The 23,979-nt window shown below is 44.3% G+C and overlaps 1 protein-coding gene across 1 annotated transcript; it reads right to left on the bottom strand.

Moving 5' to 3' along the window:
• Positions 1-4,021: 4,021 nt before the first annotated feature.
• On the bottom strand, positions 4,022-20,736 carry LOC141465072 (heat shock factor protein 3). The gene is made up of 13 exons (XM_074148264.1): positions 20,594-20,736; positions 19,123-19,231; positions 17,301-17,428; positions 14,243-14,367; positions 13,275-13,350; positions 12,504-12,565; positions 11,955-12,036; positions 11,542-11,675; positions 10,490-10,735; positions 9,036-9,141; positions 8,455-8,520; positions 7,220-7,286; positions 4,022-6,631 (listed from the first exon to the last, which is right to left on the bottom strand). Exons 1-13 carry the CDS (start codon positions 20,711-20,713, stop codon positions 6,300-6,302), a joined length of 1,653 nt encoding a protein of 550 aa, XP_074004365.1. The 5' UTR covers positions 20,714-20,736; the 3' UTR covers positions 4,022-6,299.
• Positions 20,737-23,979: the final 3,243 nt, after the last annotated feature.

Here is a 23,979-nt window from a genome sequence, read left to right as displayed (position 1 = left end):
ATCTTGTTCCTCTTCTTGTGAGGTCTTTGCTTTCATTGCGATTGCTTGCTTTTACATATATTTTTATTTTAGAGTCATTGACAGTTCATTCTGCAAAACAATGGTACTTAAAAGCATATATGCATGTAGAAGTATGATTTTTTTTTTATGACTTGTTGTTAAAATTGATCTAATTATGACTATGTTATTGGTATGAGTTTGAATTTGGTTCTTTTCAGGTTATAACATTCTGATCTCTGATTCCCTGAAGCTGGTGATTTTACTACACACAATTTTCATGCCTTTACTTGGTTAGAAAATCTCCAGATCCTTGTGGTTGTTTGACAGTCTTGGCTTAGAGAATTATCTGTTTAATTATTTTCTTACCATCTATTATATTTGCAGTTATACTTGTAATTAAAGAGGACACCTAACCAGCTTAAGGTCCAAATGCTTCTGAAAATATCCTAATTGATAAGGCTGAGAAAAAGATTCAACAGAGACTCGAGAGATTTTGGGACCTGATTTCATGTGCTCCTCCCGTGTAGCCCTGTGTTCCTCCATCGGAAGTTTCCCATGAGATGCAACTCCAATCTGCAGTCACTGCAATGGAGAGAAGCAGGAAAAGCTTGTGTGGGTTGCAGTGTTCACATACTTCTTGGTTCAAAAAAAGAAGAGAAAAAAACATGTTAAGTTCAAATTGACAAAACTCCTTCCTGGGGAACACGGCTCACTGGACAAGAGGGCAGAAGCCTAAACTGACTCCGACTAAATCATAAGGGAACCTACCCTAGAAGGGTATGTACCAACCAGGAAGCTACAAAGAAAAGATGTGTATATATTTATTTATATATGTATATTTACATTTACCTTTTTGGTTGCGGGGACAGTAGCAGGAGAAATCTCTTGTCCTTTATATGGTGCAAGTATAGACGCCTGTACGCTAAGATGACCCTTGGTAGCAATCTCTCACTTCTGCTTTGGGGAACTATGATAACACGGATACTACATTTCAAAACACGGACAGCAAAACATTTTGAGCATGGACTGGATGAGGTGGCATCTTACAGTCCAGGAGAGACAGATCAAAATAAGTTTTTCTGGTATTCTGGAAAGCTCTGTGTTAGCAAGGGCAGAGCACTATGAGACAAAAAATTGCTGGCTGGGCTGAGATGATGGGGAGGGCTAGTCTGAAACAGTATGAAAAATAATGATGAAAGGAGCATGTGAGGGGCACTTTTCCCTTTCTCACACTGTGCTTGCCATGCCTGGGTGTGTTCTCCAAATTCTCAGCACATGGCAGTCAAGGAAAAGCAACCTTCCATTCCCCAGATACAGAACACTCAACCCAAGCGGTAAAAGTGGTACCCACGTGCGTTGATGCTGGAGGAGGAAGGAAACTTGCATTATAGTGAAGCAACTGTGGGCATGGGAAACACAAACTTGTTTTGTGTCCACTTGCAGTGCCGCAGTAGTCCCAACCAACAGGCTGTTGTACATCGAGGGGCTAGTGATGGGCTGCCGTCTGTCCTGGTGTGCTGCAGATACCACTTGGCCACAGACAGACTTGCCCGGCTCGTCCTAACGGAAGAGTCTGGCCGTGGCTCCCAGCAATGACACCGCTGCCATGTCCTTGTCCTTATCTAGAAGCGGAGCAGCACTTTTTCATATAAACATCCTTTTTCTTGGCAGTGGAAATGATGAATGGAGTTCTTTACTTCCAGGAAAACCCTACAAAACCTGTAAGGCCCACAGTGCCAGTTAACCTTGGCAGGGGCTCTGAACAGTGTGCCATGCTCAGACCAGAGCTCTGCCTGGTGCTAAGGTTATCTCTGCTGTTCCCCGTTTCCTTCTTGTGTTATCTCCAGTAAACATTTTAATCAATACCTTCTGGAGTTGAGGGCCTTTCTTACTCATAAGTCTCCTTCTCTCTCTCCCTCTTCTCTTTTTGGAGAGAGGGGTTGGGGGGAGTATCCGTCATTCGGTTCTGTGGCCAGTCCGGCCCAAACCACAACACGGACACTACAAAGAACACTTGTGCTGGTGCACTACATCTGGTGTAGCTGGCAGACAGTCGGTGAGAAATGTTTTTTTGGGGAAGGATAGTGTGGCCAGGACAGGGCGGGTGCCCCGCTGGCCCCACACCCAGGCACAGGGACACTTGCGCAGTCCGTGGGTGGAGTGACCGCCCCGTGAGTTGGCAAACAGGGAAAGAGTAATCTGGGCAGCCCATCCCAACTGAAATATTAACTTGCCTCCCAAAGGGAAAGGAAAGGGTGGTAAAAAAAAAATACCCAGGAGAATTTTCCTTGTAGTTGGTTGTTACTAACACGCTTTCCAAAGAGTGCTGGGAAGTTTTGACCCGGCAGAGAGTTACAAAAGACTGAGGTTCAGGAAGAGTTGGCGTGGGTACCCCAGCGAGAAGAACTGATGAAAGAGCTGCTGTGCCAGCTGGGGTTGGGGGCAGCCCTGGTCGTAGCAGCAGGTATGAGGCTGAGGCTGGGATTCTGCAACGTGGGACCACCAGTTATGGACAAGAAATAGGGACCCTGAACAACCTTCCGTAGTTTCTATGTGAGATTCCACCCAGGGAGAATTGCAGATCGTGGCTGAAACTTACTGGCAAAAAAACTAGGGCGATGGCTCTAGAATAGAATTGTTGGTTTCTGCAATGTTTTTCCTTTTTTAAACAAACGCATAAGTATCGAAACAAATCTCGAAATCAGAACAGAAGTAACGTTAAAGGACGAAGGCGTAGATAAGTATTAGAGGATACTCAGACCTGTCTGATAACCAACCTTAACAGCTGTAGTCTGGTGAATCTGAGTTAACCCCATGCGATACATGATCTTAAGGTGTTAAGGCCTTCTTTTTAAAGGAAAGGAAAGAAAGAGAAGATGGTAAGTGTCTATGCTTAAATATACCAACTAATATACCAACATTTAAGCTAAAATGTAAAGTTTGTCTGTTTATTATAGAGAAAATAGAGGGAGATGGAAAAATAGAAGGGAAGGGAAAAGTGAGTGAGTCTATTGGGTGCTCCTATAAAGGAAAATACTCCAGGTCTGGGAACAAAGAAAACTACTAATGAAAAGCTTTTGTTAATCTTATTTTCAACAGGTAACAGAGGAACTGAGTATCCCAAAAAATTCTGGACTCTTACCCACTTAATGCCATTTCATCCTCCAGGGCGTTCGCACAGAACCCCATTGACTGCTCCAGGTCATGAAATGGATGGTTTCTACACGTTGAAAACACAGCTGAGGGCATCCAGTTTTCCATTGACTTTATCCTAATTGTTTTCATCCCGTCTTTCATCTTACTTTCCCTTCCCCTTCCCGTGGAATCACTTCAGTTGATTTGTGTTTACACAGACCTCCTACGACTCAGAAGATACCTCTGCTCCTCTGAGTAACAGAAGAGGATTCAAGGATTTGAAACAGCAGTAGCATTTGTTTCGCTGAGCTTGGGGCAGGTGGTGACCTTTACTTGTTTGCACATCAGGTTCCTGAAGCGGTCATTTCACAGCACACAATCCATCGCGACTTCCAGTTGTCAACTGGGGAGCTTTCTACCACAAGTCCGTTTCTCGCTAGCACCCAACACAGTATTTTGAGCTTTTACATCACCACCTATGAAAAAAACCACTTCACATACGTTCCCCCACTGCTTGGATGCCAAGGCTGGCTCCCAGCAAGCAACCCGCATACAGGCAATGAGCAAATACCCAAAGCCAGCTTGGTCCTACACTGTCAGGGTGGTCAGTCCCATTCCCACAAGCTTTGATTCCATGGCATGTTGAATATGGGTTAATAATAAACATAAACTTCCTTCTTTTTCAGGCTGACAGCTCTGAGAACAGGTACCAGGCTAAGCTGAGCATTTCAGACATTTTTGAGCCAGCAGCAGCTCCATAATGAGATTACCCCAGAGAGCATTAAAGCTCTCTTTTCTAGAAAATTCAGTAAACAGGTTTGGGAAGTATTGGCACACACAGGAACACACACAAAAAAGAACGTACAAGAAACACAGTAATGGTTTTGCAATTCTTGAGTTTAATTACTTCAGCATGTGGGTTTTTCTTGCTATTCAGCCTTCCCCTTTCCATCGCAATCTTTCTTAGGAAACTTGCATAAATATGCACTTTTCCTAGACCAGTACATAAACCAGACACAGATGCACAAGTTTTTATTTGCAGTTTTCCCAAGCCTTGGTTTCTTAACTTCTTAAAGAGAGAAAGTGTATTAAAAAACTATTACGCAATCAGACCAAATATCTGACGGGGAGATGCACTGAGATCAGAGGGCTCCATGATGGAAGAACGCGACAGTAATCCGTAACGGGAACTACGCTTCGGTCTAACCTGTTCAGGAAGTCAGAGTTACAGAAGATCAGCCACTCAAAGAACCTCGTTGTCTGCGCTCTGCTGTCAAAATAGCACAGAAGAAAAGCCTGGTTTTGACTGTTTCACTCTTGGTAAAACTGAGGCCTTTGGGAAGAAACGGAAAAAAAAGCAGAACCCAAGACAGATACACAATTCACTCGTTTCCCTCTCTCCCTTTAGCTCACAAAAACTTGAGACTATTCTACTCTTTGTCTCAAGAAGCAAGCAAAAGAAAGACTAGAAAAGGCTAGGATAAGACATACTCGACAAAAGGCAATTCAAGAGATCCAAACGTGAAGGGCCACGAGGTTAAGAACAGTTACAGAAGCATGGGAATAAAAGGACACTGTGAAGGCATTACACGTAGACACACACTCAGCAGCAAGATCCTCCTCTGCAACTCAAAACATCGGACGAGGAAGCACAAATCCAATCAAGCAAGGTCAGCACAGACCGTGTGCATTATCTAGTAGGCTTCAGAATATCAGATTAACTTGGATTCTTGAATATATATAAAAAAAAATATAAATCTTATCAGTTCAGAAGCTTTGGAGAGAACAAAGCCTGTAGGTAGCCTGAATTCCTAAAACTGAAATAAAATTTAGAAGTAATTGTGCTGGTAGGAAATATCATGTGATATTATACAGTGGGTTTTCTACCTGCCTCCAGGCCTCTTCTAGCCCCAACAGGTTCGTATCACTGCAGCAAATTTCAGGTTTGCCTGGGCTACAGGTAGGCTGTTACAAACTCGGTATCAGCAAAGGAGAACTTGTGATTCCACCGTCACCAGGGGCTGATGCCTACGTTACAGCTGCTCGGAGAAGTTCAGAAAACAGCATAGAAAGGAATTTTGGGGAGAAGTTTTTTGATTAAGCCGACACCATTTTATTTTTTTTTTTTTTTGTAATTCGCTCTCAAAGGATTCAAATGCATCTAGTTAATTTAGCTTAAAGACTCCACAAGCAGAAAACGCGGGAAAAAGTGCAGTGTACATATAGGGTCAGGTAAACAAGCAGCTGCTGCGAGCAGAAGAGAAATATTAATGTAATGTCCTATGTCAATGCAAGTTACCCCATGACTCCTTTTTTTTTTTCCCTCCCCTCTCATTTTAAGGGCAGCTGCTGGACATTGCTAGGCGTGAATCAGTTCTACTCAAAATTTCTGAGGACGCCTAACTTGTGAGCTAGGTGCAGGTTACCCTAGAAGAACTGCCATGCAATGTGCATGAGAAGTCAGCATTACGCAGGGTGGCAAGCACTTCCTACCACAACACCTACAATCCGTGGCAATGGATGCGCGTTAGCATGTTAAAAAGTAATATTCCACAGTTAAAATGTAATTTTCCATAGGAAAAATGTTCCCTGTACCTAGGAGCAAATCTAGGAGTACGAAAGTGACCTAAGCAGATGCAAACAAATGTAGCCATAAGCTATTAAAAAAGAAATCTCAAATTAAAAACAAAATTTAAAAAAAAAAAAATAATCTTACTTCCAAACAACTGACAAGCCACCTATTGAAACAGGCTCTCAGAAAGAGTAAACCCCATGTTTAAAATATTACACACTACTTTACTACCCAGCTAATAAAAAAAAAACCCAACCAAAAAACAACAAAACCCCCCCAGCCAAACTTTACAAACAGGATACAAACAGATTTCCTTTTGCAATAAGGATATTGGATAAAAAGTTATGGAATACATTGCGGTATGTTTACGGGGAGGTTGTTCTTCCCCTCCGCTCAGTGCCTTCACTTCCACCAGCTCTTCTTTTGAGCTTGTTTTCAGTTTTTCCACACATTCTCTTTGCTTATAGAAAGAGAATTTTCCTTTTTCTGTACAGAATATGGCACCCGGGAAGCAGGTGAGGAGAGAGGTCAAACTTCTCGCCGATCCATTTCTATTTTCCATCACTAAGCCAGTTACAGATGCCATGTCATTTCAAGACGTTTCTATCTCAGAGGCCTCTTCTATGAAGTTAGCAACAGGACTGAGGAGCAAGAGTGGAAACAGTTTATACTCTCCATTCCCATCTTCCGAGAGGAGAGGTGGATCACCCATTCCCAGCGCATCCAGAGGCTCAGGCTGGCTTGCTGGAGCTGCTGGCGGCAAGACAGTTTCACTACCCGATGGATGATGAAGAGTAGGTTTCTCCTCCAGGGGGGGCAGCAGAAGGTCTTTCGGATCCTCTATCTTCCCTGCAGCTTCACTCGAAGGTAGTTCTTCAAATAATGAAAGCAGAGGATTGGCCCTGTACTGTATCAGCTGCATATCTGAGGGAAAACAAACAGTTTAAACTCCAGGCTCCTGCGGCACATAAGCGAAGGCTCTTATTCAAGACAAGGACAACTGGAGAGGCTGCTTCAAAACTTGGTTCACTAAAGAAAACCAAGACAGCTGAGCTCTGACAGACTACATCCACAGCTGCAAGAGGGGAGCTAAAGCTCCTGTGGCTGTTAAGATCAGTGTCTGAAGCACACTTCAAGCCCCCAACACATACGGTACACAATGGCAACACTGAAGTAGTAAAAATGAGTAGCACTGCATTTGTGGGGGTCGTAGCCCATGTAGGAGATACTTCCACAAGGACATTTGCAGTTCTGCTCCCTATTGTGGCGTTCTGTCACGTATAGGAAAAGGAAACAGTTAACACCAAACATGGGGCATAGGATGGATGGGGCCTCTTAAGATTGAGACACAGCTTCATCAAGATCAGTGAAACATCCCAGTCTTCACAAACATTTTAAGCCCAGACCAAAGGAGGAGATAAAGCATATTACAGGCTACAAAAATTCCACTTCAACACACAGTTTTGGAAGAGTCTGGAACTGTCACAGCTCTCAGTGTTCCTTCCTGCCCACCTTTGCTTCCTGCTGTTTCTCTCTCACTCGCTCCCAGATCTTCAGGGCTCTCTGCCAAGTTTGCAATCTAAAGCAAAACGGACAGAGAGTAAGACAGAACGCTTAAAAACAACAACAAAATCCAAGTCTTCACTGACTGGTTAACAAAATTAAAGGAAAGAACAATGAAAGAGTTGACCAAGGAGCCCACCGTTGCACGTGAGGGTCAGCAAACAGAGCTCCCAGAAGAAGGTCTGGTGAAATACAGACAAACTAAACTGACTAAAGCCAAACAAGCTTCTGACTAGCAAATATTTACTTTACCAAACCAGAAGCTTTATTATAGTTTCTCCTGTTGAAATAACACTGTTAAACATGATTTCATCAATACAATTATATTTTGCAAACACTGCTTGAAAACAGTTGCATTTTACCTCGGTTGTGGTCTAAGCTCTTATGACTGGGAAGTCATAGTTTAAATATTATTTCAGGACTACAAAATAAGTGACACTTGCAAGGTTGTTTGTTTGGTTTATTTTTTTTAAACATGAGTCAATTTTAGGAACTGGACCAAGAGAAGTAAATTTGCACTGGACTTTTCTATGTCCTCTGAGGAAATTCCACACAGCCGTGTTCAGAATAAATACAGTATATTGCAATATATTTTTCATTTAGTACTTTTCTTTCCATCTTCAGACAGACTGAAGACACACAATCTCATCTGAACTATAACCCCAGATCTAGTTATTACTTGCCTAAAAGACGTCATGGGAATCCCCAAGGCTAGGAAAAACAAGCTAAGAAACTGTTCTCACACACTTAAACCAAAAAAAGACAAGATTTTCTACCCTCCTCATTCTAAACAAAAGGAACAGAAGTAAGGGATAGGAAAAGAAATTTTCCTCAATACAGACAGCTGATTCAACAAACACCAGTTTGTTTCCCTCTTCCTTATGTTCTCAGGGGTATTCAGAAAGCAAAGATGATGTTATTCAAAGCAAAGTGACAGTTTAAATCAGCCCACTGAGCGCATTACTGCAGCTAGGAACCTAAGACTCGAAATTATCTTGAGAATCCTCTTAAATTCACATATGCCAACAGCGATAACTGAAAACATTAAGTCAGCAGGGCTAGATAAAATGGCAGTTTCATCCTGTGCTATCAATCCAGTCCCTCCCCTCAAACTGCATCAGTCAAAATTTAGCTCTCAACATCGTATTAACCCTCCCCATCACAGAAGCAAATCTTACTCTTACATTTTCCATGCCAGGGGAAGTTTCCATCAAGCTCATATCCAGGGCTGGCAGCTCAGGATTAAGCGTCTGAAAATAAAAACAGACCATAAGTCATAGAATAAGGTCTTTAAAGCTTCAGAAAGCTCCTGAAAGGAGAGCAAGGTCCAGTACACCACTCCATCCACTGAAGCACAGGGAAGGTGGCTCCTCCAGCAGCCGACAACAATACACTTTCAAACCATGGCAGTAAACTGAGGTCACAGGAGAAGACAAGGACACCATATTTCTCAGCAATTCCAGGATAATCAGGATGTGATGATACGTGACAAAGGCTTGAGAAGGAGAAGAATCCAATTTTTTCCTTCTGCCTCCTCCTTGAGTTATGTGTAACAGAAACACTGTATGAACTGAAAAAGGCTCTCAATGTTGCCTCGTACATTCTTGACTCCTAGAATGACTACGTATCATTCTATCCATAACTATTTGCTTTTCAGGATATTCCCCCCCTCTTGCCCGTTACAACATGGAATAGAACAGTAACATTTCGTAATGCAACCTAATCGGTTTTTTTCAGAAATTAGAAAAATTGAAAAGACACTCACATCACTGAAAGCTTCAGAACCAAAGTTATACTGCTTCCCGGATAACATTGCTTGAAGTTCTTCAAGGCTGGCATCAATGCAGTTAAGAAAATCCTGAATTTCTTCTCTAAAAAGACAAAACGATACCAGGCTGTGAGGAACAGCTGGCAGTTAGGGCCTTAATTTGCACCACAAGGCAGGAAAAACTTCACAGCTGTGGGGTGAGATGAGAGCCAGAGGAGGTCATCCACAATCCAGAATAGCTTATTGCCAAATGAATGAAACCACATTCCTATATCACTTTTCACGGTCCAACTCTTTGAAGGACAGGTACACGGAAGACTATCCGAACAGCAAGTATAATTATAGCTATCTTATCAAAAAGCAGTTCCTCCTTCCGTATCTACTTCCTCCTTCATTTTAATATCTTTTGAATGTTCTCGGATCCCAGCCCATATACCAATATTTAAAACTAAGGTGTGACGGCTTTTACCTGGGGACAATAAACGATACGCAAAGGGTTGGAAATAATCTGGATCTGAAGGAACACTGCCTATTTTGAAACATCAGGCTGGTGCTGATTTGTACACATTTCCAAGGGCCATGGGCAGGATAGAAGGGACAGTGAATGAAGTGGAGGGGAAGCTCCATGCACGGTGCCAGAATTGAACTTCTCACTGCTCTGCAAGCTACCTCCTCTGCTGGGATACTCAGCTATAAGCAACAGAGAGTTCCAAGGCACCGCCTCACATTTTGCAGTGCCAATGAGGGAAGATATTCCAGGGCCTTCAGATTACACGGAGTTGCTGTGACACATCATCTCGGTACCTCCTACCTGAAGCTAACCACAGAAAAGCTGTCAGGGGAAAGAACTAGTTTGTTCCTCGGTCCAGCTCACCCTGCAGCCCTACAAATGATGGTGCTGCTAAAGCTGAGGGGCCAGTGCAGAGCCAGGAACCGCTTAAGCAGAATGTGAAACCACAGCCCGCCTGATTCTGATCCCGGGGGTGATGCTGATGTGACAATGCACAGGGAAACAAACCTTTGCAAAAGCGAAGGGCAAAGAAAGGAAGCAACAGTGATACAACATCAGAGTATCACCGACACAAACCCGTATCCAGTTCTAAGAAACAAAGCAGCACTCGGTGCCCTCCTGAAACCACTACCCCTGACCTGTTGTTTGGTAGGACTTGGCAGTGCCAGTGGTTGGTGACAGGAGGGCTGACGTGACAGACTGACACATCAGAAGTCAGGCACGCTTATTAGAGATGCGCAAGGTGAACTTGCCCTGCTTTTAGTGTATGATGTTAAGGCTTGTCTTTTTCAAGACCTTCTAACAAAGGGGCAGAAAATTCAGTTAATCGATGACATTCAAAAAGCTAATTCACTATGTTCTGCCAAACACAGCCTCTAAAACTTTGACATGATGCCACAAGACAATGACAGCATAACAGTTTCCAGCAACAAGCTAATACCTGTCCAGTAAAGGATCGTTTTGGTTTCCAGAGTTGTTCTCGTTCAAGATGGAGTCAATTACTGACACGGGGTCTTCTGGAGCATTAGGCTGCGCAGTATGGAGTTCCACAGCAGCATTTTCCATTTCACTGGATTTACTGACATCATTTAAGTGCACTGGTGGGATAGGTTCTGCACAACTTAACTCATTTGGCTGTGATGCTTCACAAATAGGTAAGTCAGGATCCAGAGCTGCCTGTGTCTCTCTAAAATATGACCCAAAGAGAAAAAACACACATGAGAATTCATCAACTGTATCGTTACTCATTTCAAGTTTAGTATCTCAAATCTTAATACCTAATAAGGTCAAGCCAGTCAAGGGTTCAACCAACCAACTGGTCTTTAGAAAAAGAAGAAAAGTACCTTCCTAAAGGCAGATGAAGAATCTCTTATTACGTCTTATACAGATAGCATGTATCAGGGCAAAACACCCCATTTTGCCAGGCCAAAAGTGGCAAAATAGTATATGGAAATCTGGGAGGAAGGAAACTCCTAACATTGTGGCTCTGGAAAGAAAAGATTCCAAATTGGCCCATATTTCACTCTGGATATTAACAAGTAAACTGGTTTTCACAAGAATCTGATGCCACACGAAAGAATGCCTTCCATTCAGTTATGCTTAGAACTGAACTACACTTAGTAGAACTGAAAATGGAGACAAAACTACGCACCTCGGTTTGTTTATTAGTAACCTACACATGCATTCAGGTCCCTGTTCAGTCAAGAAGTTGAGTATGTGCTTATTTGTTGAACAGACAAAAAAGCCTCAGCAAATTAAATTTCAAGTGCCAATCAACTCGATAGGCCTTCAGGCACTCCTGAAGAGACATGAGCTCTTGAAAAGCTTTGCTGACCATGACCAATGCTACATGCTGTAAAAAAACAGTCTACAAACAGGCCTGACATGCACAAATAAGAGGCTGTTTCCCAGAATTCATATGGATGACTTACGCTAACATAACTACCTAGTTAACAACCGAAGCATAAATATGCCCACATCCTTTAAACGTACCTGGCTCTGTCGCTTGTGTGTGCCACAGCAAGGAGACCATCGGTGGCATTTTCCAGGGTATCGGTGATATCTCGAATGATGAGACCTGTACCATTTCCATCCTCATCATCTGCATTATGTTCAGAGAAAGCCATCTGCAGGATACAGCGAACAGAATGAGTAAACCAAAAGGTCTTTTTTTGATGCTGAAGCTCCATTCTTCTTGCAGCTTCTCTTCCCTGTTCAGATTTCACTTATGACTAGTTGTACGGATTTGCATGATTTTACAGACAGAGCAATGCTTTAAAGCTGCCCATTTCAAAATGGAGTGCATTTGATGACAAGATTAGGGTATTAATAGTTATAAGGAAGATCCTGAGATCACCCTGTACCATCCTGTCCAACTCACTGTCTATCTCCCTGCGAAGACTTACTGCTTGGCCACTCTCCACAGGGATGCGAACATACTGACGACTGTATTTGGAAGGTGAAGCCCCTGCAGCATCCGTTAGAGACCTGAGACAAAATACAGTATATAGTATAGCATATAGTTCTGCAGTAAAAAGCTGTAGCAATCCCAAGTGTGTGCAGTAATGGCAAGAACAATCATTCTTCCACTTCTAAGAAAACGGGCTTTTGGAAACGTTTTTTAGTAAGTGTAGTGCAGACGGGCTGCATTCTAAATGTGCTTTTTGTTTTGAATGTCAGTCACATTTACATATTTTGAAAGAGTTACCATTTCTGATAACTCTGCCCTTTGAAATTTAGAATGTATAGTATATTCTCTTCCCACCCATTCTTTTTAGTAATAAAGAAGATTAAATCTTTATTTCATACGTTACGCAACTTCCATCAGCTTTCTCAAGTTTGAATATACAAGTGATAAAAATATTCTTCATACACTTGACGTATCTTGCTTCTACAAGCTGATTTATCCCTACAATTCACATCTGACACTGATTTGTGACCTATCCAGTAATTACCTTTTTCTTTTGACCCCAACAATATAATTTCCTCGCATCAAACTTAGTATAAATTGAAGAATCTAAAAAGGAAAAACAAAAAACCAAAAAGAAGTGGTCAGTATAGCAATCCTAACATTAAATTACTAATTCAGATAGGTATATTAAAAATCCATTTGTGTTCAGGTCTTAAAAAACAAAACGATAGTTACAAATGGCATTAAAAGGTTATCCCACTTGGACAGGTTTGGGTTTGGTTTTTTTTTTTTTTTAAATGTAATATAACACCACAAGTCACTAGAGGACTCCAGACCAGAAACAGCTGAGTGACAAACAAGAGACAATTTGTTCCAGTGCAGAAGCTCCTATAGTTTCTGGGTTCCAAAGTTCACTTCTTAAGCAGTCTAAGTACATCTTGGTCCAAGATCTTTCACAGACTCCATTCCATGTGCCTGCAATCTCTTGTTTTAGGCTCCTGTTACCGTGCACTGCCTCCAGCCCCACGTTTACCCCAGGTCAGCTTGATTTACTGATTTCTCTCCAAATAAGATTCACTGAGATTTCAAACATATTGAAATCCTTTTCGACTATGACTTTTCCTTAGTATTTTGCCCGTGGTTCTTTGCTGTGCTACTTCTGGGACACTCAGGAACTGTGAACATTTTCTTTATGCTGTATTAATATAGGCTGTTCAGCTCTGTGTCATTTGTCATTCTACATAAGCAAAGAATGCCATCAAGTCTCACAGAGGCAGGAATAAGGATGGTAGCACTGAAGATGCTGCAATGATACCTTAGACAGCAGCTTCTGTTGTTGACTGTGCTTCTGCCTTAGAACTGCCACTTCTTTCCACAGGGCCTTATTTTCTCTGCAATGCAGAATAAATCAGAAGACAGAGGATGAACAGAGTTTACTTTATATGCTTTGGTTTTACAGCTTTCAAACTTTCACAGTACCTTGCAGGACCAATGGCAACATTCCTTGTGTGGATAATTAACATTCAGTTAATCCAATCCACTAGTATAAACTCTGGGTTAAATTAACTCCATTTTCTATCAGGTAGGACCAAACACTCACTAATAAGGACATTCTCATCCACTGCTACTCCACCAATAATCTTGATCTGAGGCATTCCTTCAAAGCCTCAAAGCCTTAGAATCAAGACTTGGTGTTTGGAAACAGGTTGAGTGTTACACAGATAACCTCAGAACAGTTTCAAAGTTTGTGTTTAAGGGTTTTTTGTTTGTTTTTTTCCTTTTTTTTTTTTTTAAGGGAACAGCGGGAGTGGAGTGAAGCTATCTCCTGAACTTTGCTTGATATCTACTTGTCTACCAATGATTTGAATGAATTACCAGTGCCTATACAAAAGGGATCTGAAGGAACTGAGATGAGGACGTGCAAAGTCCACTTCTAATTAGAAAGAAAAGCAAAGACTAATTCTCACTCACTGCATCTAACCCTGTTTTGTGTTTAGAAAAGGAAATGTTTTGATCGCCCTAAAAAACTACTACAGATGACAGCAACCAAACTGAAATCTCAAGATAGTCAACAAACTCCCAGTCTTAACCTCTGGTCTGTGACTGAATTATAAAAACAAACAAGATTCAGAATGTTGTGTGGGGTGGAATGGGGATTCTTAGGAAAAAAAAAAAATAGCTTCACCTGTTTCCAGTTCAAATGAAACCCACATTTAGACTCAAGTTCCATTAGATATAAGCAACAGTCAATGAATAAGTGCCTCCGAAACAGACGGAGTCTACCTCCTCATGTTAGCCAGCCTGACATCCATGTTGTTCTGCTGCTCTCTCATCTCCTGGACTTCAGAAAGTACTTTGTGCAAATCCTCTGTACAGACCTTGAGATCCTCAGTTCTTACTGCAGATACCTAAAACAGGAATAGGTTACACATGCTTTACTATGAACAGTGCCTTGCATGCTCCTTTCTACTGGAGCAGTGTAGTTGGTCTGTAAAAGAACAGGTAAAAACTTCATTAAAAGATTAGGTAACACTGTAATTCTTATGTATCACACAACACTGCAATTGCTATAGATGACAGTCCTTAGGACAGTCTACAGTGTCCTATGTATGAAAAAAACCCAAGATGTCAACGAAAACATGAGATTATCTCTTTGTACATGTAGACAGTAGATTCACCATTGTATTTCATGACAAATACCTACCACTGATTGAAAATGGCCTTCCCTAGGGGGCTCTCTGACAGGTCTGGTGACAGCTACCCCTCTAGTGACACAGTAAGACACCAGCCAAAACCAAACCAGAATTGATAGTGGAGTAAGAATGACATGATCATATTCCTTTTTGGTGTGGGTAAATCTGCCAGCCCAGGAGTAACAAATTTCCATTAACTTACAGGGAAGGGTGGGTAGAAAAAAAAAAAGGGGGGGGGGGGAAGAAGAAAAGAGGAGGTATCTAATTAGACACATCCTACTTGATTTGAAAATTTGTCCCACATCACCTAAATTGCAGATTCCTATACTGGTGTTTCCTCTATCGCCTTTCTGCTCAGTGACATTCCAAAATTATTATAGAGACTTGTCTCCAGAAAGTCAGAGTCAAAACTGCTCTTCTGCCCCCAGCAGAATCCATGAATGTCCCCTCTTCAAATGATGGCAGAAGAGTCAACAGAAAGCAAAAAGCTCGCTCCCTCTTCCCTACACTTCCATATTCAAAATTCCCCAATTCCTTCAGTAACTCTCTCTTTGCCGTGGTGGCACTTACGACTAACATCCAATGCAGGATTTTGGAACAGATGGGTCTGGTGCATCACATGCCTGAATGACACGTCCAGGTTTTGTAGGCATAATTTTAAAAATCATTTAGCCAAATACTGGCCATCATTGAACCAAATGGAGTTGCATGAGATAACCACCAGATGTCCCTTCCCACCTACAGTACGCTCTGGTTTTTCTTATTGTTCTACTAAATTCCAAGGGAGAAGGTGAAAGCCCCTGGGATTGGCCTGCTGAACTGCTAGATAACTTCCATGCAGGCTGGCTCACAGATCCCTTTTTTCCAAAGAAGAATGGGATGGTCATAAATGGACTTACACTGTTATAAAGTAACATCCCATCACTTCATGATGAAACAGAAGATAATTGTTACGCAATCGGTCCACAGAAATAACTAACCCCTTTCTTAAGATAATCCAGTGTTACAAAGGATGGACCGAATGGTCTGACAGCTCTCTCTCTGCATTTTCAGATGCTTCTCTATTCCTTGCGGATAATACCTTATCCTAAAGCACACAAGCTGTATCCCAAATGAAACTCATGGCTGTCTGATTTCTCTTCAGCATACCATCTCTCTGTGGGGAAGACACCCAAAAGATCCAGACAGCAGGTGGAGATTTCAAACGCAGTCAGTCTGCCTCTAAAAAAAAGGCCAGACGTTCTGCCCAAGTGCAAGGAACTGCTCTTTTCAGAGTCTCTAACTAGGTAATAGGAATGTCCAGATTGATGCACACCAGCAGAGCTAACAGTAAGGAGGAAATAAAGGGAGGAAATAAAGGGAGGAAATAAAGGGAGGAAATAAAGGGAGGAAATAAAGGGAGGAAATAAAGGGAGGAAATAAAGGGAGGAAATAAAGGGAGGAAATAAAGGGAGGAAATGAAATAAAGGGAGTCCTGCCTTTAAACCTGCACTCCTGTTAAAGGCTTGAAATCCAGTTTATACCAAGTACTGAACTATGACTCCATTCCAGACAGTAAAAGATCAAGAAAAACTAATGGACATTTGGCAAAAAAAATCACTTAACATTTCCTGTGCAACAAAGAATGTTTCACCAAACTATTCAACAGTTTCATATGAACGTCCTTGGCACTAACTAGAGCTTTTGTCTTTCCATCTAGATTACTCCACCCAGCGCAACACCCCTGGGATGCGCGGTGCCCACACGTAACATCAACTGCCCCGACAGACCGGCAAGCGAGGTGTGCGAGCCAGGGCAAGTCAGCGATGACAGCGTCTGGGAAGAGCACAGCCCCGAGCCAGAGAAGCAACTGTAGGACCATATTTCGTGAATTGTGATTCTGAGCAGAGACGGTTCAGCGAAGAATCAATCAAAACACAATTGTGACTCTCAAGGCGACCCTGTGCTTTTATTAACTCGGGCGATGTCGCTGCCACATGATGACATTCTAAAGAAAAGCTTCTGCAGTTCAAATGTCAACCTCATGCATCATGATACTCTCTTTCGCTGGCAGCCAGGATGTTATGGGCTGTAATGTGCCAATAGAGGATAAGTATCTGTGTAGAAACAGGTCAGACAAGGCCTGAATGTACAAAAGAAGACTGGAAAGCGCTAGTAAAGATGTAGCTTAATGGCAACACAGTTTTGGAGGAACGATGTAATTTACGCAAACTCACCCAAAAAAACTGATTACTGATGCCCTTGCTAAATTTCAATGAGCATCAAATGTAAATGTATTTTCTTTGACTTCTTTTCCTTTGTGACTCTTTCCAAGTCCGCTACTCTGGTAGAATTGAAGACCAGCTAAGCTGAAATGGGATATATAAATTCTTTGTGGAAAAAGGGCTCTAGTTTGACAGCCTGGAAGGATGCGGTCCTGCTCCAGTGCGTTGCTAAACAGCAGCAGGCTGTGTTTTGTCTAAGAGCTGGCATAAAGAGGCCAAGCCAAGCATTAGCCTGGCATTTGGGAGGGAGTTACAAAGGCTTGCATCATGATGCACAACCTTGGTTCCTGTGGAATTTGTTGGCTGTAAAGTGTTTGAAACCCCCAGGCGTGCTCTTCACAAGCTACTTCTCATAACAAAGTGAAGTACATGCTTAGACTGTACCTTTCGCTTGATGTTCTCCAGTAAGTGTGCCTTCCCTTGCTTGAAGAAAGGGTGCTGGAACTCAATGACTGAGCTTTTCTCCACTGTAATCATACCATTCTCCAGAGCAATTACCTTCCTGAAACCATCTGTGGAGAGGTATTAACAAAGTCATTTCTTTCAGTGCAAAGCTGACTGTTATAACACACAGCTAAAGAAAATCCCAAGGCTACTGAAATGCCTACTGTATATACCTACAGTTACTGGGAGCAGAAACTATGAAAAACAGCCAAAGTAAGCTTTTCTTTGGTGCTTAGTGATTTAACAGCTCCCCTCACAGCAAGGGAACGTGTCCCCAATCCCACCAAATGGCCTTGCAGGCTGTACAAACAGCACATGTGGCAGAGGCCAGCCAGTGTCCGCAAGCAAGACAGTGATGTCCAAATCATCACAGAAGTTATGTTAGAAATGAGATTTATTAGGACATCTTGAATAAAAACTTGCCCCAGTGGAAGCAGCAGAGAGGTGCACCTTCCTTTTAATTTTTATAATCCCAGACTACTACATATCAAAACCAATGCTGTCACGTACCACCGGGGTCTACAGAATAAAGTAAGGAAGAGAAATTAGTTCTCAGCCTATGCAAACACGTGCATGCCAAGTACTTTCTCCATACCGGGCTGCCTGCGTGACTGAAGACATTGCCAGCTCTATTTCCATCACTGCTTCAAGTACCGCAGGGCAGATAGAAAATACATTTGACAGTGAAAATACATTGACAAATCCACCTCTCTCCTCGTTCAAGTTTTTAACATGGTTAATGTATTCTAGTTTCACTGTGCCCCAACAACACTATCATTAGAAAACTAATGGCCAAAAAAAAAAGGTCATCACACTGCATGTCTTCACAGGAATATTTGCATTTTAGCATTTACCCTTGCTACAAGGCAACTGTCAATTGTTTGTTTGCATTATTCCTTGACGCTCAAGCGATGGAGTCTCAACACTCGACACAAACAGAAGCATTTACCCTGTGTCAAGAGGGTACGTGTGTGCTTTCTCGCTCATGTCTGACAAAATCTAAATAGGCATCAGCTAGAGAGGCCAGGGAAACCTACTGGGCAAGGACAGAGAGTTCCTCCCCCTTATTCTGAATGGAAATTCTAAATAATGCAGCCATCTTCCATGTGGTTTGTACCTTCACCCAGCCCATAACCTATCTACTGCTAAATAACCATTTCTGCTGCGTGTTGCAGCCCTGCACATTGTACTATACCTCTGAACAGCCACCTCATTCCAGCTTCTTTGCCTGTACAAGCTGTACATGTGCTATATAACAGACGCTACATGATGTCCACAAGTCAAGCACAGAAAACATGATGAGAAACTTAGTCCAGCTCAATCCATCAGCGTGACTAATCTTGTTTCAACACAGCAATGCAGGCAACAGCATGATCTAGGGATTTCTTTGTTTTCATAAACTAGATGTATGGGTGTAGATACTGCCTTCAATCCTCCACCTAGGCATAACTTTGCTGTTACCATTACCATTAACACTACCACTGGAGCCCAGTGAACTCTACCCAAGCCTTAGGTACTAGGACACGAAACAGCATTTTTACAATCATTGCTCAAAAGGATTCAGAGCTGAAACACAGAAAACAAAGACTAAGCCAAGCTCTACTGTTATTCTTTTCTTTTGCAAAGCAAACTCAAGACCAGAATTCAGGTTTTCAGGGATGAAGGACCTGCCAAGTCAACTGGTTTGCTTAAAGGAATTCAAATCGAAGCCAAGTAGCAATGAACTTGGCAGAAACAACACATAATAACAGCTGATGCTTACACATGTTAAGCTGTCGTATGAAGCTGGAGATATTGTTGTGTTTGAAGTACTTGGGGAGAAGCTCCTTGGCAAACCTCTGCTCATCCAGAATGCAGAAGTTCTCACCATTCTAGGAAATAAGCAGAAGTAACAGTTAGAAAACAAGCACAGTTTTTCTAAGGTGTTGCTCATAAATCAAGACCATAAATCGACAGAGACGGTTCCTACAATAGGGAAGGGCAAAACACTGAGCAAAGAGAATTGTCTGTGTGAGCACTTCTGAGTACTTCAGACTGCACTAAAAAGTCTGAATCCAAAAAGACAGTGACATGGAACATTGAATGGGGGATTATTTTTTTTTAAAGCCCTAAAGTTTTGATCTTAATCCAAAGAAAAATCATTCTAAAACCCTGCGTATCTGCAGCTCCCTTCATCCACAGGAAACATAAATGTTGCCCAAGCACAATGGAATTCAGGCCACTAGAGGGCTTTTATCTCCCCGATCAGAGTTTGCCCAGCTCCTGACGAGATTCTTCCATTGTACGTACTATGTCACCACTAAAAATAACCAAGTAACATTGCAGAGTAACTACAAGTTCAGACAACGCAACCCCGCCGCGACAAAGGGTAACTGTGTCACACGCAGATTTATCGTGTTATCAAGTTCAAACTTCCCAAAACCCGGCAGCAATTTGTATCGTTTTGGGATGGGGCTTTGGGGCAACCTGGTCTGGAGGGAGGTGTCCCTCCCCATGGCAGGGGGGTTGGAACTGGATGATCTTTAAGGTCTCTTCCAACCCAAACCCTGCTGTGATTCTATGATTTTTACGCTGTTCACAAAGAGAACAAAAATCTTACATTTCTGTCTTCACCTCTGTCCTTGTAAAGGCCAAACCTTTGGGGAAAAAAAAAAAAAAAGAAGAGAAAAAAAAAAGCGGGGGAAAATCCTACGGATTTAAAAATGACCAGGGACAAAACGAAACGCCGTGTTTTGTGTCAGATGTCACACTGGTCTGTGGATGTTTGCAATGTCCTACGCCTGAAGACACGCCGGACCAACCAGGCCCGTCTTCCTAATCTCAGGAAGAAAAACAAATTAAAAAGTTAATTACTTCTTCAAGTGCTTTTCCTGCCGAGCGTCACCACTTGGAGCTAATTACACGCAGTTCTGAGTTTTTAAGACTCCGCTCCGCGATGCCGGGTCGCTTTGAGCCGCCAGGCGTGGTCCCTGCGCGGGCAGCAGCATCCCCCGCACCGGGGGTACCGGGTACCCGCCCCCTAACCAGGCCCCGCCGCCCCCTCCCTCACCCTTCACCGGGCGTACCGGGTACCCGCCAGGCCCTGCCGCCCCCGCCCCACCTCCCGGCTCCCCCGCCGGGGACGCTGCACGCCCCGGCCCTGCCCGCAGGGCCCCGCAGCCCCGGTGCGGCCTTCCCCGCGGGCCGCCCCGGCCCCGCCGCGCCCCCCCGAGAGCCCCGCCGGCCGCCCTCACCCTGCTCCAGCAGATCACGTCGTCGCTCTGCGGGTCCTCCACCAGCGCCCAGAGCTTGGCCAAGAAGCCGGGCACCGGGGCGGCGCCGGTGGCGGCGGGCAACGCCGGCCCTTCCCGCATCCTCGGGCCGGGCCGCGCTCCCGTGCAACGGGCCGGGGCGGGCGAGGAGGGGCGGGGCGGGCGACGGCAGCCGTGACGCTACGGAGGGGGCGTTGCCTCCGGCCCGGCAGAGCCCCGCTCATTGGTGCGTGCCTCCTTAACCCCGCCCCCTGGCCCCGCCCCGCCCCGCCGGCGGCGAGCGTGACTCTTGTTGTGCTCCCGGGGGAGCGCGGCGCGCGGCCCCGTGACATCACCGGGCGGCTTTAAGGGGACCGCCTCCGCCCCGCCGCGCCCGCTGCCTCCCCGGGGACCGGGACGGGACCGCACCCCGCCCGGCAGGTAGGTGCCGGTGCCCACGTGCTGCAGCTCCCGCCCTCTCCCGGGGTTCGCCGCACGGGGTGGGGGCGCAACCCCTCCCCGCTCCCCCAGCTTAGGGGCACCGAGCCCGGCGCCGGTAGGTGCGGCGGTCCGGTGGGGCCCCGCCGCCCGGGCTCCGCGGGGCCGGGCCTGCGGCGGGAGGTGAGGCAGCGCCCCTCTTTACAGCCCAGACTTTGTCCCCTCGTCACTCTGCAGGCTCCCGCCGCCCGGAGATGTCTCCCCGCTGACGGTCCGGCCCTTCCAGCAGCCCCGCGTCGCAAGTAAGGGGTGACACGGTTTCCTTCCTTCCTTTAGCACTTAAATTTGAGTTTCCCTCTCTTTCTCGGGCAGTGGTTTCTCCGCGGGCAGGTGTCGGGAAAGAACCCGTTTTTTCGGTAGACCGAGAGTTGGTTACCGACCAAGTGGACTGAAATCTTAATTTTTCTCTTCGTTCCCAATTCCTGTACTATTCATATATGGGCAAAGGGAAGCCCTGGGAGTAAAGATTCTGCTATAAAATAGCAAGATTCAGGGATGAATGTTATACAAAGTTTGGGTTTTTTGTTTTTCCTTTAATCAAGGCGTGAATTTCAAAGAAAAAGTTAACTTTTTTGAAAAGAATTTATAGTTGTCGGTTTCCTTCGCCTTGCCCTGGTAGAGTGACTAAATGGGGATTTGTCACTGTAAAGGGAACGAGACACCAGACTCAACCGATCCTGCTGAATCTCCTCTGAGTGCTCCTGCTTTGCTATTTCTGAAAATTGCCACAGAGGTATGTGCAATGGCACGTTCAAACTTCAGCCTGAGCTCCTCAGCGAGGCTGTCCCGAAGACTTTGTCCTTGAGGTTTGGTTTTTTTGGTTTTTTTGGTTTTTTTTTTTGGGGGGGGGGTTTTTTTTTTGTTTTTCAAGGCCGGAGCACATTCCCGAGGCGTTTAGATTGCCCTGGCTTCTGGTTGAGTCTGGTTTCTCTGGTAAATACCCTGACGCTGCGGTGCGGAGCTTTGGCGTGGTAAGCGGGGGGCTCTGCCGCGTAGAAATAGTGGGTTGACACCGTGAGGATGTGTCTCAGGAGACAGTTTTTCACAACCAGCTTGAAGAGCTGCCGTTTGTCCTTGGTATAAAGTCTAAGCTTTGCCCTTTCCTCGGATTTGATGCTGCTTGCAAAAACCACTAGTGCGAGAGGACATAAAGATTAGCCCGTGCTGACTGCCCGGTCCTCCGGGACGGTCGCCCCACGCACTGGGCACGCTTTCCCCGGAAAGCTGCTCCTACGTACTTTGACCCGCAACGACAAGAAGGCCGCTTCTTTGGCTGAGTCGAAAGCATCCCCTTGCCCTTCCCAGCAGGGTGTGTGCCGACAGGAGGAGAGGTTTCGGGCTGAGCGCCGGCTGTGTCTTTCCCCCGTTGCTGTCCCCACTGCCTTTTGCCGTTTGTTACGGGGCGTGGGTGTGAAGCCCCACGGGTACAGCTTTCCAAACTCCCTGCTGTGAAACCTCTTTATTGGCACGGTGGGTGGGATGGTGCAGGTGTTTCACTGGAGCAGCAGAGAATGAGGTTGGTGAAGTTGATGGACAGTGTGTAGCAAGCGCTCTGCCATCATCCCTCCTCTGCCAGCGCCATGGGGTAGGGGCCGTTCTGTACCCAAGTTTCTTCAGGTGTGTCACCAGGACCTTCTGAAGGGCTTGCTGCTGGAGCAGAGCTATACCATGTTGATGGATCACAAATATCTTGGATTTAGAGAGATCCCTGCAACCTCCTTTTGAGAAAGGAGGGAAAGAAGGTATTTTCCGAGCTGAGAGTTGCTTTCTCCCAACTTCTCAATTTAATGACCATTTAGAATCAGTAATGCTTGATTATCACTAGCTTCTGAGAAGAGTACAGCATGTCTGGAAATCAGAAATCGGGCTTGGAAGTGATATGAATAGGTATCCAGTCTGTCGCCGTGTGCTGGGGTTGAATCCCGTGTATTGGGTTGAATCCCACATATTGGGTTGAATCAGATTTCTCAGCTTCCCTGGGAAAGCTGTTGTAGTGTGATGCCGTGCCAGCTGAAAGCTGACAGAGAATCCAGCTTTGCTGCAAATAAACCTGATATGTTCGTGTTGCTGTTACCAAAGACGGAGGGGAATAATGACACGGGGAAAATATTTAGTAGAGCTAGTCTAGGCAAAAAGCCATGTGCAGCCCACTCGAGGTGCACTCTCTGGATGACAGAGAACCACTCCTTAAGAGCAATCTTTAAAGAAGTTGAAACTTAAAATTCTACTCACGGTGACTAAATCTTCCTTCCTCTAGTGGCTTGGTGGAATAGACAGATCTTTGGGAATGGTTTAAAATATAAATACGCTTGCTCAGGATTATTTCCCTGGTCTTTGTATGTTGTCCTGTAAGATAATTTGGGACATCAGAGGTGGTGGAAAAGCCAGTCACTTGAAATTACCCTTTCTGCTCAGGACCCTCTTGCCTTGAGATAGTCACTCAGCTCATGGATTCACAGGTACCTTTTCTGCTAAAGTAGTGCTTGCTGTGAATCTGTTCACCTCATGTCCTACTGTGTGAAACCTTACCGAATTAGTGGTATTTTCCCAACACTATGGAACAAGGCATTTGGAAGAATACTACAGACAGGAAAAAGGTTAATCAAGCTGTCATAAGAGAAGCATGTTTGGTATTGGGGACTGATTATCAAGGCATAATCTCCATTCACCTTGTGTGTTAATTTTGTTATGTGTGTGACTTCCTTATCTCAGAACACATGGATGTTTGAATAATGATCCCAACAGGACTTCCACCTGATTTCTTCATACCCTCTCAGAATGTCTAGTACCTTCAAACCATGTGGTCATGTTCTACTTCTGCTTCATTACATTTTTTTTATTTTCCTCCCAAATAGGTGTAACCTTCAAAAGAGCCTTCGCTTTGAGCTACA

Source organism: Numenius arquata, chromosome 5 (assembly GCF_964106895.1).
Source record: "Numenius arquata chromosome 5, bNumArq3.hap1.1, whole genome shotgun sequence".
NCBI classification, from domain to species: Eukaryota; Metazoa; Chordata; class Aves; order Charadriiformes; family Scolopacidae; genus Numenius; species Numenius arquata.
Note: the sequence above shows the minus strand (reverse complement) of the source record. Positions and strands in the feature narration are given on the sequence as shown.